The following is a 16,389-nucleotide window of genomic DNA, read 5'->3' as shown; positions in this document are numbered from 1 at the left end:
TATAGCAATGGCTGCACTAGAAATATATAGACTTCTTCCTTTGATATCTCCTTCGGAACTGCTTCCAGAGCTAAGAACGTTTTTGGGGAAACTAATAATTTCAGCAAATATTTGATTAATTCATTCAAAAATGAAATCTGTCTGTCTTCCAGACTATTGCAGCAGCTGCAGGAAGGAACAAAAACCTCATGGACAATCTGAAGTGCAAACTGACCTTTGAATGATTCTTTTAGTTTGGAGTCCAGATTGCTATGTATTTGAATGTGCACAGAAATCATATATAAGTTACACAGCCCCCATCCTATTAGTGAAAATGACTAGTAGTAAGTTATCCCTTAAATAAAAAATAACCAACAGTGTATGTTAGTTTTTATGTTGGTGTATCTTCAGCCATTGTTTCCTTTCCTGTTTGTTTTTCCTGATAACTCCTCCTATTATTAAACCAGCATTCATAGTGTAAATATTCTAATTTAACAGGTAAACATACAGTATTAGTAAATTATTACAGAGCAGCTCCACTTCTGTCATACCCATTTGCTACCATTGCTGAAGGTGTCCAACAGTTATAATAATATGTAGTTCTTGTATAGTCTTCTTCATCAGTACCTCTCAAAGCACAATAGGGAGACCTGTTTGCTTATTTTCAACTGTGGAAGTCAGTGCCAGCTCCTGTGTTCTTCACCGTATGCAGAACAGCAGTTATTGCTGAAGCTTTTCCAGTTGAGCCTTTTTGTAGATTTATTTTGGAATAGTAAGTACATTTCACTTGTTCCTGATGATTATTTACTGAATTTAAAATAATCCATCTTTAGAATGTCCTGGAATACAAAGGATTTATTAGCTTCTCAAACGTTAAATTACTCTGAGGTCACCTATGAATATTTATCATATTAATTTCTTTACTGGGTGTGAAATGAGGAATGATAGTAATATTCATACTAGGTGTTTTTCCTCTTTCAGCGTGGGGTTAGTTTATACATGCAAGATAAAGAAGGCTTATCTGCCTTGGACCTTGTGATGAAGGACAGACCAGCCTATGTAGTATTCAAGAAAACGGGTAGGCCATCAAATTAACACAGATTCCTATAGGATGTGTCTATTCCTATCAACATATAAATGTGTGTGCATGTGTAGACAGTGCTATCTGTTTCTAATTGTGACTGTACTAATGGTATGATACTTATAGATGTGATACAAAAGATGTGGAGGCAACAAGGTCATTTGGTAAGAGCCCAGAAACAAAACCTTGTCTATGTCTACACATACACATTGTATACCTTTTGTCAGTAGAGGGGGGCAACAGCATTTAATGCTAGCAGGTTAAGAACTAGGAGTAAACATGGCTAAATAATTTACAGGATCATGTCTTGAGAAACTGCTGTGTTCCGTATTGGTGCATCTTCACCCATTGCTGACAGTGAGTAGAACATATGCTAGTGTAGATAAGGGTGAAGAATTCAAAGTGCCTGTTGTATTAACATCAGAGTAAGCTGGGAGGGATTCTGTCTGATATCCTCGTGTTGGTTCAGCTATTTTTCAAGAAATGGCCTAGATTAAATTGTTGGGATTTAGTGACTTAAAAAGAGATAATTCTGTTGACGTTGAATTACATCACTCGTGCTTTTCACAAGAGTTAATAGATGAAATGAATTCAGTTTTATAACTTTGTATTCTGATTTTTTAATCTTCAAAACAATTTAGTGCAATTGTTAAATGATTTTAAAAAATAAACCTTACTTATATCCCTTTGAATTATTATAATTGAATTTTAAAAATCTAACCTGCTTTTTTCTATTTACACTCCCCTTGTGCTCCCCTCCCCCCATTTCAGTCAGCTTGGGCAATGAATTTCCTTTTCTAGTCAATTACATTTTTGATTGCAGTAATATTCATTGCACAAATATATTTTAGGTTTTTTGTAGAAGAAATGCACACAACCTAAATTTTGGGCTGCCATTACCTTGTGTTCTATTTATTAAACACTATTTCATCATTGCATTTTGATATTTAATTGACTTTAAAATATTAGTGATTATAGTCATGCTTTGTATCTATAGATAAAATATAAACTTATTGTTGTGTCTGGACTGATTTTACTTTCTTATCTGTTTGTCAGAAGGAAATAGGTTAAAATTCACATTCTAATATCACTGTAGTTACAGCTGAAAGCGTACTCTATTTCCACAGCTCTAAATTCAGTACTATATAACTTTAGTCAGAAAGCATCTTTTGAGTTAAGTTTTTGTTCTTGTTCTTGGCCAAGAATATATAAATCTCTCTCTCTCTCTATCTATTTAATATCTTAATATGTTAAATAATATCTATTTAAAGTTTGAATCCAAGCACAATTTATTTTTTTATACCTGGAAGACAAATCTTGCATACCAATTTATCTAGCTCGTGCAGTTTTGTATTGAAGACTCGTTATGTATGTAGTTTGTACTGACGAATGTGTGCTGTGTGAAGTTGGACAAATATTGTGAGAAATATTTATGAATGGGGGGCATAATTTACAAGACATGCAATATGATATTAAAATATTTCATGTTTAATAATCATTCTAAATTCTCAAAAGAATCTTTCTAAAAATGTAACTTTTAAGTAGAATTTCCTTTTTTCTTCAAATTTTATTTTAAACTGGAGCAACATGTATACTTTTCTAGTTCCCATTTGTCTGAAGTGGAGTTAAATTAATGCAGCTTACATACAGATGTAATAGATATTGCAGATGGAATTTGTCCTTTGAATTTTAGATCCCACAGATGTCTACACTTGGGGAAACAACATAAATTTTACCTTGGGTCATGGTGGTCAACAGGGTAAACATCATCCTGAATTGGTGGATCTGTTTCCTAGAAATGGAGTCTATATCAAACAGGTATTCTGAAAATATAACATAGACACCTTTATTTTTTTAACCTGAAAAAAACAAAGATTAATAACACACACCATCACAACTCAGATTTTTTTCCACAGAGAAATAATCTAAATATTGGAGCTGATCTTGCCTCCCTTTCTCATATAACAGTCCTATTTTAGTCATTGAGACTGCTCTGGAGAGTAAATGCTCCTGGATTATTTTCTCTTTAGTACATAGATCACCGGCTCCCAACTCTTTTTGGATGTAGAGATACCATGGTGATGATGTAAAATGTTGGATTGATTTCTGATTTGGAAGCTATAATAAATTCCTAGGTTTTGTTGCAAAACATAGTTTCCACTTAGAACAGATGATAAGGTTAAATTATTCCATGCAGGAGCATGGTACTATTATGGTTTCCAAGGCCATTTAGAGAGTGAATTGAAGATGGACAATGTATTAGTTTGATATACATTGTGCTGTGCCTTGTGTGGAGAGACTGTATTTCCTCAGTGAAGGCAGCATATTTTACAACTATCCTGTGTGCCCCAATAGCTGGTTTTGACCCGAATTTGAAATTATGACTCAAATAGGCATAATGAATAATACAAATGCTATGTTTAAATGTCAAGCCTGGTCAACTAGTTCTAGATTTAATCAGTACACTATAAATTTAAAACGACTATTACTACTACAGTATGTTTCAGATGCCTTATGAATTGAATAGTATTTCCTGTCTATATTATTTTGGCTATGAAATTACTGGCATTTAAGATATGAAACCTCATTTAAAGTGAACAACCATTGGCTAACAAACTGCTACCTTTGTAACTATGAGAAGAATTATGCTCTCTATTTAAACCTTATTTACAGGGACTTTAGAAATGAGATGTTTTAACACAGCAGGTTGAAAACTCTAAAAAATATTTAAAAAATAATTTGCATCTCCTTAATGTACTTAATAGACTCATAGATGTTAAGGTCAAATGGGACCATTATGATCATCTGGTCTGACCTCCTGCACAATGCAGGCAACAGAACCTCACCCAGCCACTCCTATAATAGACCCCTAACCTATGACTGAGTTATTGAAGTCCTCAAATCCATGGCTTAAAGACTTCAAGGTACAGAGAATCCATCAGCAAATGACCCATGCGGAAAAGGAAGGCGAAAAACCCCTTGGGCCTCTGCCAATCTGCCCTCGGGGAAAATTCCTTCCTGATCCCAAATATGGCAATCAGCTAAATCCTGAACATGTGGGTAAGACTCACAAGCCAGACACCCAGGAAAGAATTCTCTGTAGTAACTCAGAATCCACCCCATCTAACATCCCATCCCAGGCCATTGGGCATATTTACCGCTAATAGTCAAAGATCAGTTAATTGCCAAATTAAGCAGTCCCATCATACCATCTCCTCCATAAATTTATCAAACTCAGTCTTGAAGCCAGCTAGGGTTTTTTTGTTCCCACTGCTTGCCTTGGAAGGCTTTTCCAGAACTTCACTTCTCTGATGGTTAGAAACCTTTGTCTAATTTCAAGGCTAAACTTTCTGATGGCCAGTTTATATGCATTAGTTCTTGTGTCCACATTGGTGCTGAACTTAAATAATTCCTCTCCCTCCCTGGTATTTATTTCTCTGATGTATTATAGAGAGCAATCATATCTCCCCTCAGCTTTCTTTTGGTTAAGCTAAACAAGCCAAGCTCTTTGAGTTTGCTCTCATGAGGCAGGTTTTCCATTCCTCAGCCATCCTAGAAGCCCTTCTCTGCACCTGTTCCAGTTTGAAATCATCTTTGTTAAACATGAGGCACCAGAACTGCACACGGTATTCCAGATGAGGTCTCACCAGCACCTTGTATAATGGAATACTAACATCTCCCTGTCTCCACTTAATTTGCATCTAGTTAATGTCTTGTGACTATGACACAGAAATATGAGCCAGCAGTTTCTGGTCTTGGCTCTGCAATAGGCTTTCTGGATCATAGCCTGTGGCTGAATTACACTCAGTAAAGGATGAGGAGAAGCAAAAGAGCTAGCTGTAAACTGCCTTTACAACTGGAAGCTGTCCCCTGAGCCTGAGCTGTTCATTGGGTTGATTCTGGTGTAAAATAGATCAGCCATAGCCTCAAGGGGCTGTTCAGGAAAGGAACAGCCACATCTCATTTTTCTAGACAGTCCTCTTCAGCTGGAAGATGATGTGGATCTACATTTAGTCCTCTGCCACTAGAGGGATTCCCCTATATTGCAGGAATCTTCCACTGGTCAGTTAAGCTGGTTTTAAAGTGACTTTGTGCCATTATAGCTGTGCAGGACAGCTTACTGGGCCAGAGAACTGATCTCCCTGTTTGAACTTGGACAAGGCTCTGTGTATCAGTTTCCACATTTGTTACAACTTTTGCATAGTTTGCAATCACTGTCAGAGTTCTTTTCCTGCAGTCTAGCTTCTGCCCTATATACTTCAATGAACCCACTTTCGCCAAAGTCTCTAGTGACCTCTTCCTAGCTAAAGCTCAGAACTCCTCATATCCATTCAGAATGCTGCTGCATTTTCTTAGCCAGTCATGCTGACCATGTCACCCTTGTCTTTTAATTGCTTCGCTGGCTTCTCCTTTTCTATCACATCAAACAGAAACTGCTTGTATTCGTTCTCAAGGCCCTTCACAGTCAATCCCCATCTTAACTATCATCTCTCATTTGCCTTTGAGCTGTTGATGCTCACCTCTGATGAGTTCATGATGCCAGCCTCTGTTGCCCACTTGTTAAGTTTTCAAACAAGCACCTTTGTGCTTTCTCCCATGTTGCCCCATACAATTTTGAGGCATTCCCTATAAACACTTGCAAAGCTACCTCATTACCCTCCTCCAAATCCCTCCTCAAAACTCTGGTTTGATGTGATGTTTACAGAAAACTTGATAGGTTGTTGCTATGCAGAGACCATAGTGTATCATGCTGACTGATACTGTTTCATTGTTACTGCATAGTCTCCTGTCAGTCTGTCTGTACCCCCATCTGTTGTCTCATGTGTTATACTTAAATTATAAACTCTTTGGGGAAATGACTGTCTTTTTGTTCCATGTTTGTACAGCACCTAGCACAATGGGGTTCTGGTCCATGACTTGGGCTTTTACTTGCTATAGTAATACAAATAGAAATAAAATCCCTGGATGCAAAATACATTAACTGTTGTTACATCTAATAGCCTGATCAGTTATAATTGCTTATTTTCTCAAAGTATAGTATTTTCAATCTTACAATAAATGTTGTTGAATTGTAATGTTTTAAAGTATACAGCTTTATATTAACAGATACTGCAAACTTTTTGTTGCATTACAGAAAAATTCCTACTTTTAAAATAAAAACTTTCCTGATCAAATGTTTGATAGCTAAAAATATTAATTTACAAAAAGAATGCTAAAATGCTACCCCTCAAACTGTAACTAATATATATATTTTTTCAGGTGGTACTTTGTACATTTCATTCGGTGTTTCTTTCCCAAAAAGGACAGATTTACACTTGTGGACATGGTCAAGGAGGACGCTTGGGTCATGGTGATGAACAAACATGCCTGGTATTTTAAAAAAATATATAGTGTATAGTCTAGCACACAAATTCTTGTTTCAGATATGTAGTTTTAGAATGCATTAAATGTCTTCCCACATGCATCATCAAAGGTCTAATATTTTGTTCAGTTTTGGGTTATTTTTAACAATGACAATCTGTGTTCAGAAAGTATTTACAAAGGAAGAATTTATATTTAAAATGGATTTTTTTTAAACTGATCAGTACATATTTTTTTTCATTTGAGTGGTACTAGTTGCATGATGCAAATTAAATAATAAAAACTTCTAGAGTTCAGTTTGGTGCTGTGTCTCAGGGTATGTCTTCACTGACGGCAGCAAATTCACCACCATCAGATTGATCTCTCCGGATCGATTGAGCGGTCAGTGAAGATCTGCTTCATCGATCCGGAAATCAACTTGTTAAAACCACCCCCTCAAGTGGCGCAGCGCAGTGAAGACGCCGCGCACAATGGAAGTTAAGAAGTCGATGGGAGTTATGCAAGCTACGCAGAGTAGCTTGTGTAACTCCTGTCAACTGCTGCCAAATTTTAAGTAAGTATAGACCAGGCCTCAGTCTTCACAAAGACTTCTGTGCCATATACTGACCGCTAGCAGCATGTTCTTATTTTACACGAAATGACATGATTTTAAAGTTTTCTGAGACACCTGAGGGTGGAGAAAATTTGTGAGATAAATTACAAGTTCATGTGTACGTGTGTACACATGTATATATTATAAAGTTGTGTTCTGTAAAAGACATTATTGGCCAGAATTTGGAATAACCACATGAATTATGAAAGGCAAAGCCATATATGACTGGTTTAGGTCCCAAGAAGTACCAATGCCATTATTCAACCATTTCACTTATATTCTGTAAAAGCCACACATTTTACCCCCCAAAAAAAAGTTGGGATTTTTTTTATCCCTCCATTTTTAATGCCAAGCTTCCTTAATACCATGAATCCAATTTACAGACATTTTATGGAAAGCCCTGAAGGCCTTGATATTATGATGATGCATGCTATAGAGAGCCTTAAGTATGTAATTGATTTTAAACAAAAGCCTTTGGTGTGTCTTTGTGGGTCTTTTTTCCCCCCATTTGAAAATTGTCTGAAACAGCATTTCTAATTAGGGCTAGAAGCAAATGTCTTTTGGAAAGCTGGTATTCTTCTCTTTTCTGTGGGATTGAGAGAGATTGGTCCTCAAACCCATGCTGCACCATTGTAATTTTGGAGGAAATATATGTATTTAGGAGAAAGAAGGAAGCCTTTTTCTATCAGGGTAAACACCCACCACACTAAAGGTGGCTGTTGAAAGGTGCTCAGATGTTTTGGAGTTTTAGATTTAGTTCTAAATTGCAAGTGATTCTAAAGATACATGCTAAAAGTACTTTGTCACATTAATCTTCTCTCTGTGTGATAAGCCGTGTGTAATCTATCAAACAATTATTCCATAATTCCATAACTTTTAAATAAGTTTTCGTTTGTATTTTTGTTTTTGGTGTGGGTTTTTTTTGTGTGTGAATTGATGGGATGTGTGTATGGTTTTTTAAAAATTATCTCTTGATTCAGAAATGAGTGTTTTAATGTTTTCAAAACTTGGTCAATCTGTTCTAGGTTCCAAGACTTGTGGAAGGTCTAACTGGCCATCAGTGTTCCCAAGTAGCAGCAGCTAAGGATCATACTGTTGTTTTAACAGAAGATGGCTATGTTTACACCTTTGGCCTAAATACTTACCATCAGTTGGGTATTCTTCCTCCTCCTACTAACTGCAGTGTTCCCAGACAGGTAATAATAACTGCTTAGCTAGTACTTGGACCTTTTCCTCAATGAAAGTGAAATGTTAAGATAATACTGGTGTCTATATGTAAACTCTGTAGGGATAATTCAGTGGAACAGGGGGTCAAATAAAACCATCTTTTCCGAATTTTTTGTTAACACATAATCTCAATGTTAAATATTTGTGTAATGTAATCAGATGTTTGCCTATCTGTGCTGTGCTTAGATTCTAAGCTTATGGAAATATCAAATCCTGTACTTTATGACTAGGGCCCTACCAAATTCAGGGTCCATTCTAGTTAATTTCACAGTCATAGGATTTGAAAATTGGTCAATTTCTGATTTCACATGGTTTTTATCTGAAATTTCACAATGTTGTAACTGTGGGGGTCCCGACACAAAATGGCGTGGGGGGGGGGGTGGTTTGCAAACCTGTTGTGGGGGGGGAGGGTGGCAGAATTGCTCTGAAGGCAGCAGGGAGGTGAGTCTGATCTCCCCTGTACTTTTGGGAGCACCGCAGCCCAGCTGGGGTTAGCAGGTAGGGGCCCCCCCATGCTGCTGGGAGCATAGGAGAATTGCAGTCCCAGCAGTGCAGGGGGAAATCTGAAGCCTCCTCTTGCTGCAGGAACCTCTGGAGCAGCTGCCCGGCTCCAGAGCTTTGTGCAGCAGGGGGAAATACCGGAGGTGGGTCTGATCTCCTCTGTGCTGCTGGGAGCACCACAGCCTGGCTGGAACTTGCACCCTCAGCAAGTTTGCGGACGACACTAAGCTGGGGGGAGTGGTAGATACCCTGCAAGGTAGGGATAGGATACAGAGTGACCTAAACAAACTGGAGGATTGGGCCAAAAGAAATCTAATGAGGTTCAACAAAGAAAAGTGCAGAGTCCTCCACTTAGGAAGAAAGAATCCCATGCACAGCTATAGACTGGGGACCGACGAGCTGGGCAGCAGCTCTGCAGAAAAGGACCTGGGGGTAACGGTGGATAAAAAGCTGGATATGAGTCAGCAGTGTGCCCTGGTTGGCAAGAAGGCCAATGGCATATTGGGCTGCATTAGGAGGGGCATTGCTAGCAGGTCACGGGAAGTGATTATTCCCCTCTATTCGGCATTGGTGAGGCCGCATTTAGAATATTGTGTCCAGTTTTGGGCCCCCCAATACAAAAAGGATGTGGACAAGTTGGAGAGAGTCCAGCGGAGGGCAACAAAAATGATTAGGGGGCTGGAGCACAGGACTTATGAGGAGAGGCTGAGGGAACTGGGCTTGTTTAGTCTGCAAAAGAGAAGAGTGAGGGGGATTTGATAGCGGCCTTTAACTACCTGAAAGGGGGTTCTAGGGAGGATGGGGCTAGGCTGTTCTCGGTGGTGGCAGATGACAGAACAAGGAGCAACGGTCTCAAGTTGCAGGGAGGGAGGTCTAAGTTGGACATTAGGAAAAAGTTTTTTACTAGGAGGGTGGTGAAGCACTGGAATGGGTTACCTAGGGAGGTGGTGGAATCTCCATCCTTAGAGGTTTTTAAGCTGCGGCTTGACAAAGCCCTGGTTGGGATGATATAGCAGAGGTTAGTCCTGCTTTGAGCAGGGTGTTGGACTAGATGACCTCCTGAGGTCCCTTCCAACTCTAATATTCTATGATTCTATGATTCTATGATTCTATGATAAGGGCCCCTGACTGGTGCACTCCCATGGGGGAGATCAGATTTCATGGGGAAGGGCCAATTTCATGGTCCATGACATGTTTTTCACAGCCGGGAAATTGGTAGGCCCCTATTGATGACTAGGCACAGTTGCAAAAAAGGTGCTAAAGTATATTATAGTAAAATACTTTTTTTAGTTAAATGTTTTTATTTTAAATGAGTGAAAATAAAAATACGTAATTACTAAGTGGTATCCTTTTTCATGGATTATTTTAGGCTACGGGATTCTGTTTTAGTAATATTAGGTTGTGTGTGCACATTGGCTTCCTCTCCTCTTCTAGTGCACCCACTCCCTGAAAGCCCTTTTAATGTCAGAAGTTGATAGTGCTTTGGGAAGAATAGTAATAGGGATAGTAGAGTGGGAAGACGGAAAAAAGAGGAAGTTTAAAGAAAATTTTCCACAGTGACACCTACTCAGTTGTAGACAAGAAGCAAAGACTTCAGGCAGGAGAACTTGCCCAGGGTGATAGATACCTCAGAATAAGCTTTTACTCAAAGAAACTATGCATGCAAGAATGACTTCACCTACTGTTGAAGGGAAGCATCATCCCAGTGAAATGAAACTAACAGCACACAGCAGCTAGAGAGAGGAAGTGAAGAATAATAGGTCTAATTGAACTGCTTGAAGAATTTTGGGAGGCACCTAAAGTTTCTCCAGGGAATGGGATTACATCTTCAACAACCCCGAGTGGTCATGATCTTAATTTCACTTTCCATTGATGGATGAAATTTCTAGCATCAAAATGCACTTTAACAGCATGCGAGGACACTGGTACTTAAACAGAGTGAAGCTTTCCAATAGCTACTTTTTATAGCACTTGTATTTTTCTTTGGCTGTCTCACCTAAATACTGAACTTAACTCTGCTTAGTTCTGAGATCTGTTGATAGTTCAAGGTGTCATGGCTCTAGGTCTAGCAAGGTGGGGGTGAGAAGCTAATTAATGCTTGTTGGGTTTTTCTTGTTCCTCTTTGTCATTGGTGGGACGGTGTCTGTCTTAATATCTGAAATGAACTCTGTTTTTTCTAATACCAAATCTTCAATGAAACTGATACAACCATTAAGAGTTTAATTAGTATGAACGTCAGTATTGCCAAATAAGAAGTTGATTTATGCACATCAAATTTAAATGCTTGGGACTTGACATTGATGAAAATCTTTGGCTTTTATAAATAGGTTCAGGCAAAAAATCTGAAGGGTAGAATGGTGATTGGAGTGGCTGCAGGCAGATTCCATACAGTGCTATGGACTAGAGAAGCAGTATATACCATGGGACTGAATGGTGGCCAGCTAGGTAAGAATGTTGTGTTATATAAATAAAAATCATCCTTTAAAAATGTTACTCAAAGTAAAAGCTGTCATCTGTATGAGAAAAGATGCTTAATTTATGTTGGTTTATACTTGTCTGGTCATTCTCTTCCTCCAGAACACACTTTTTACTGCTGTCAATGATTATTTTAAAGCTTGAGGATCAGAGTGAGCCCGGTCAAATGTAGCTTTACTCTTCACATTTGTTTGGCCAACTCTCTCTTCCATGTATCTTGTGTGGTCCATCAAGATTTTCAGGATATAGAATTTCATTGTCTCTCTAAATTTAAACAATGTGGGTGAGGTAATATCTTTTATTGGACCAACTTCTGGTGGTGAGAGACACAAGCTTCTGAGCTACACAGAGCTGCTCTTCTTGCCTTTTTCACCAGTTGGTCCAGTAAAAAAAATTACCTCATCCATTGATCTCTGTAATATCCTGAGACCCAGCACATTACTGTAAATTACGTTGTTTAAATTTGTAATTTCTCTAGAGCAGTGCTTGTATCATGTGCAGCACGGGGCACACTGTAGGCACTTTTTTATGTTTTATATCCAATTTTCCCCTCTCTGTAACTATACCGTTGGTAATCACCTCTCTTTTTTCCCCTTTACTAATTTTTTAAAAGCCAGATACATATCTGAATCTACATTGTGGGGGTTTTTTGTTTATTTTTGCTAAGCCATTACTACAATTATCTTTTATTCTTGCTTCCAGAATAAATCTTCGTCTGATGAGTTAAGACAATAGTTAATTAAACATACCATACAGCAGAGAACTTCATTTATAGTTAAGGGACTATGTGAAATGAAATATTTTCAACATTTTTTATCATTTTAACACTTTAAAACCTCAGACTGATATCAGTGTTCAGAATGGGTTTGTCTTTCTCCAGGTTTACATCTGTGCAGATGGATACATTTTGTTAGCTAATCCTGGTACCATGTGTTTACATGCACTAATGTGCTGAGGACCATGAGGCTTAGGCACTGTTCTGGAAACTGTGCTTTCTTTATTCTTTCCTATGTAGGAGCATGGTGACCGCAGTTAAAATGTGTGCATTAGTGTTGGGGAATAAGAAACAACCTTTATTGATAAGGAAATTGTCATTAATAGGAAATACTTTAAAAATAACTCCTGTTCTGGTCTTTAAATTTAAGTTCATAATGTTACCGTGTGTTCTCATACCCTAACACAATTTCTGCTGCCTCAATAGGTGGGATATACTGTAGGATTCTTGCTTCTGCTAGACCAACATGGCTCACTCCTCTCTATCACTCCTTTTAGTACAGCATAAGCCACATTTTCAATGGGGGGAAGAGGGTGTAAGTGTGGTGGTTTAATTACAACAGTGTTGTTGATTGTTGCAGTTCAGCTTTGTGTAAATTCTCACTCTTTCAATAACTCTGTCTTCCAACCCTGCCAGTACTGTAAAAACAATAAGACTGAAACAGTTATTTTATTTTAGGGGAATATTTAACTTTTTCAGTATTATATTAAGGTCTGACTTGCACAGATTTTTATCATTTAAACAATTTTTAAGATTTTAAATACATTTAAATTATTTGAATAGTTACTAACAGTGTTTCCTTAACAGATTGTATCTGTGTCTCTCTTTATGTACAATACTACCAAAGTCTTGATTGGTTGAATTTGGAGCACCTTAAGAATTCCCCAGGAGGACTTTTGGGCTCTGAAATTTTCTTCACACAGTATGGTTTGCAAAAGCCTGGATTAGTCTAACTTCTGGGCTTACTCACAAAGTCCATTTCTTCTCTTGAACATTTGGGAAGGAGGTGCGCTAAAGGGCAATGGAGGAAATGGGGTAAAGTATTAGTGCATATGATAGCACAAAGAATATTGTGATAGGTATTACTAACATAAGGACAATCAAATTAGAAATAACGTGGAAGACCTTTTATTGCTACAAGATGTTTGAAAATACTTCTAAAGGACTTAGTGTTCTGGATAGACTTTGAAAAAGTCAATCATAAAATACAATACATTCATTTATAATCTTATATAGGCTTCCAGTGTTGAGTATCTTCATCAAGGTGACTGCCATCAATAATACAGTTAGAGATATCATGTGTAATTAGTTACTGACTAATATGCATGGTGGATCTGTGCCGGCAGTTTCTTCTGCAGCTAGCAAGGATCTCTGAGCAGTGCACAGCCGTGGTGCTCTTGGCCAGGTGACAAATACTGTGGAGGGGCTGATTTAAGGTAGCACTGACATGTTTGAGATTAATTTGCTTTAGTGAAAACAGGACAGTAGGTAAGCGGTTTGTTTCCCTCTGATGACAGTTTAAAGTATTATTCATAACTTCTAAAAATAGTTTTCTTTTTAAAAAGTAGTGGGCTTAGGTATCTGACTCGTTCCCCCTCAAAACCCCCTCGCCCCAACTAGGTACAAGAGCCTTTTTAGGCACACTGATATCTTGCTCAAATTCTGAAGCGAGTCAATTCATGCAGCAGGAGCTGGTTTGGCACCTGCCAATATCTAGTATGGATACATGGAGGTGTGTGTTGATGTGATGCGATGTCTTTGCCATAATCAAATAAAATTAAGTTTATACAATGTAATCTGTCCAGCTAAATGAACTTTCAGTTTAGTGTGGTAAGCAAGATAAATGCATTTGTTGTGTGATTGTAATAGCTAACCATATTTAATTATCTTTCTGTGGTCTGTGCTTGTGCAGACCAGAAATCCATTACCTTTTTCCAGTGCTTCATTTTTGTTATAGTGTAACTATAAATGACAGGTACCTTCTTGATTCGTTTCTGCCTAATAATTGAGAAGATGAGTTGGTACCTAGAAAAATTAAATTTTAATAGGCTTTTCAGGAGTATAGGAAAGAATAGGGAAGTGTTCTCAAAATCAAATGATAAATAATTATGGAATCTGAAATAACTAACATTTGGTTGGGGGGTTGTATTTTGTTATAGGATATTTGCTGGATCCTAATGGAGAGAAGTGCGTAACTGCTCCTCGCCAAGTCTCTGCTTTGCATCATAAGGACATCACTGTGTCCTTAGTTGCTGCAAGTGATGGTGCTACAGTATGTGTTACTGAAAGAGGCGATATTTACTTGCTCACAGACTATCAGTGCAAGAAGTTGGTTTCCAAGTATGTATTTTTTCCTCTAAAGGGAAGTACAATACTAAGTTAGTTTCACTGTATTTTTCCTTTTTTTTTTTCCCCCTCAAACTATTTTGGAAGAGATTTGGGGGAGGGCTGTTTGTGTTTCAGAAGTGACGTATACCTGGTCACCTTTAAACTTCCTACTTGTTGAGCCTGGCTTGATATAATTACTTATTTAGTGGAGGCCTTGAAGGGGGGGGCAGGGGGTGTAAATAGCCATACACTAATGGTTGAGTTAAAATACAGCTGTTAATAAGGCTTCTAGAAATTACACAGTATGTAGAATCGGATACTTTCAATGACAGAGTATTGAAACTAAAGAAATCTGTGAAGGCTGCAGATGCGGGAAGATTAGATGGGAGGAAAACATTAAGAAAAACTGTCTTTTGTTCTAGCCAAAAAGTTTAATCTTAGTTTTCTCTTCTGAATCCTCAGTCTTACTTCTCAACTTGGAGATGATGGAGAAACTTCCATACTTATATGTTAACCCTTTTAAAATCCCTTCTAATTTAGGACAAGGGGAAGAAAGTAGTCTCAACATCTGACAGGGTGGATTTATTTTAAATCAAAGTGACTTAAATTGCTGTTGTTTTTAGTTATTTTCCTAAAGAAATATTAATTCTTCTTTGAGTGCATGTTCATGTCCATTCCCAATTAGGTGTGTGTGCACCATATGTACCGGAGCTGGAAATTTTTCCCTTAGTGGTACCTATAGGGCTGGATCTAGTGCCCTCTGCAGTGATGCATGAATGTGCCCATATATAGGGCGCTACCGGCCTCCACCCCTCTCTCAATTCCTTCTTATTGCCTGTGACAATGCTGGAACATTCTCTTGCTGCTGCAAGTTTCTTCAAACCTAATGGTTTTCTTCAAATTAGTGTATATAGTTCTATAGAGTTAGTTGTTTTAAGTGTTGATTTTAGAAATAGTTGATAGATTAGTAAGTGATCCAGAGATTGGGGCCTGCCCTGATCTCTGGGTTTTCAACCCTGTGCTTCTTGCAAGAAGTCTATGCCACAGCGTGACCCGCACCAGAGCTGCCTGAAGTGCTTAGGAGATGCTCACGTGGGGTAGAAGTGAAAGATCTGCAGGAATTTCTGACCCTGAACTAAGAAGGAATGGGACATTAGACTTAAAGCTATTCTAATGGAGCTGGCTCTTAGACCTGCGGCTGGACTCTGTGCTGAGCATATTGGCCTTGCCACAAAATGCTCCCCCGGCACCACCGTCTTCTCAGCACTGGTCAAGATCTCTGGTGCCGAAAAAGAGACAAAAGAAGGTGCATGCCGAACTGTGGTGCTTGCCGGCACTGAAGACGGGTAGGATGGGTGTGGGGGTGTAAGCAAGGCCCTCGTTATGGTGCTTGTCCCCGCAGGCCATGAAGGGATCAATACCAGTCCGGACCTCAAGCCCAGTGCCCACCGCAGAGTCTGGGGAGCGGCAAGAGCCCTTGACACCTACGCCCAGTGCCCACTACGCCTGAAGCTTTTCAGGCTAATGAAGGACCTTCTGGTGATCCCCATGCCGCCAATGCCCAGGGAAGTGAGGCCCATGCACTGGGACCCGGTACCCATGTCCTTGGCACCTCTTCTAGGGGGAAGCCCCCACTAAGACAGCGATCTCCATGCCTAAGGCGTTACTCTCCAATGTGCCAGTGGTTACCTAGCCTGTGGCACCGATCCCTGGAGCTGCACCATGAGAGGTTGGGCTCCTGCCTCCAATCTCTGGATACTTGGCGCCAGTCTCCAGAGCAACGGCACCAATTTGCAGACTCTCACTGCGGGTCCCCGGAACGCCGGTCCCGCTCACCAAGTCCTTATAGGAAACCAAGAGCAAAAGTTGGCCACGGGACACCCGGCACCCAGAGTCCCGACATCATTCCCTGATACTGGAGCACTGGTGCGCACGGCATGGCACGGAAGGGCAAAAATCGGCGTTGCCACCCCCATGGTCACCCAGTGGCTCCTCAGACTTGGAGGGAGAGGAGGTGACCATACTGAGGGAACAGCCCCGAACTTGGTCACCAGTTTCCCTATTATGCCA

At 39.2% G+C, this 16,389-nt stretch overlaps 1 protein-coding gene across 4 annotated transcripts in view; it reads left to right on the top strand.

Moving 5' to 3' along the window:
* IBTK (inhibitor of Bruton tyrosine kinase) overlaps positions 1-16,389 on the top strand; it is a 113,301-nt gene that overhangs the window by 15,497 nt on the left and 81,415 nt on the right. For all 4 annotated transcript variants that reach the window (XM_067532646.1, XM_067532647.1, XM_067532648.1 and 1 more), the window contains 6 exons: positions 961-1,057; positions 2,754-2,878; positions 6,320-6,430; positions 8,039-8,209; positions 11,069-11,186; positions 14,151-14,331. In XM_067532646.1, coding sequence (XP_067388747.1) covers positions 961-1,057; positions 2,754-2,878; positions 6,320-6,430; positions 8,039-8,209; positions 11,069-11,186; positions 14,151-14,331 — 803 coding nt within the window. The remainder of the gene's footprint in view (positions 1-960; positions 1,058-2,753; positions 2,879-6,319; positions 6,431-8,038; positions 8,210-11,068; positions 11,187-14,150; positions 14,332-16,389) is intronic.

The sequence above is a fragment of the Emydura macquarii genome, unplaced genomic scaffold (genome assembly GCF_026122565.2).
Source record: "Emydura macquarii macquarii isolate MOO-44397 ecotype Brisbane River unplaced genomic scaffold, CSIRO-AGI_Emac_v2 contig_3295, whole genome shotgun sequence".
NCBI lineage: Eukaryota > Metazoa > Chordata > Testudines > Chelidae > Emydura > Emydura macquarii.
Note: the sequence above shows the minus strand (reverse complement) of the source record. Positions and strands in the feature narration are given on the sequence as shown.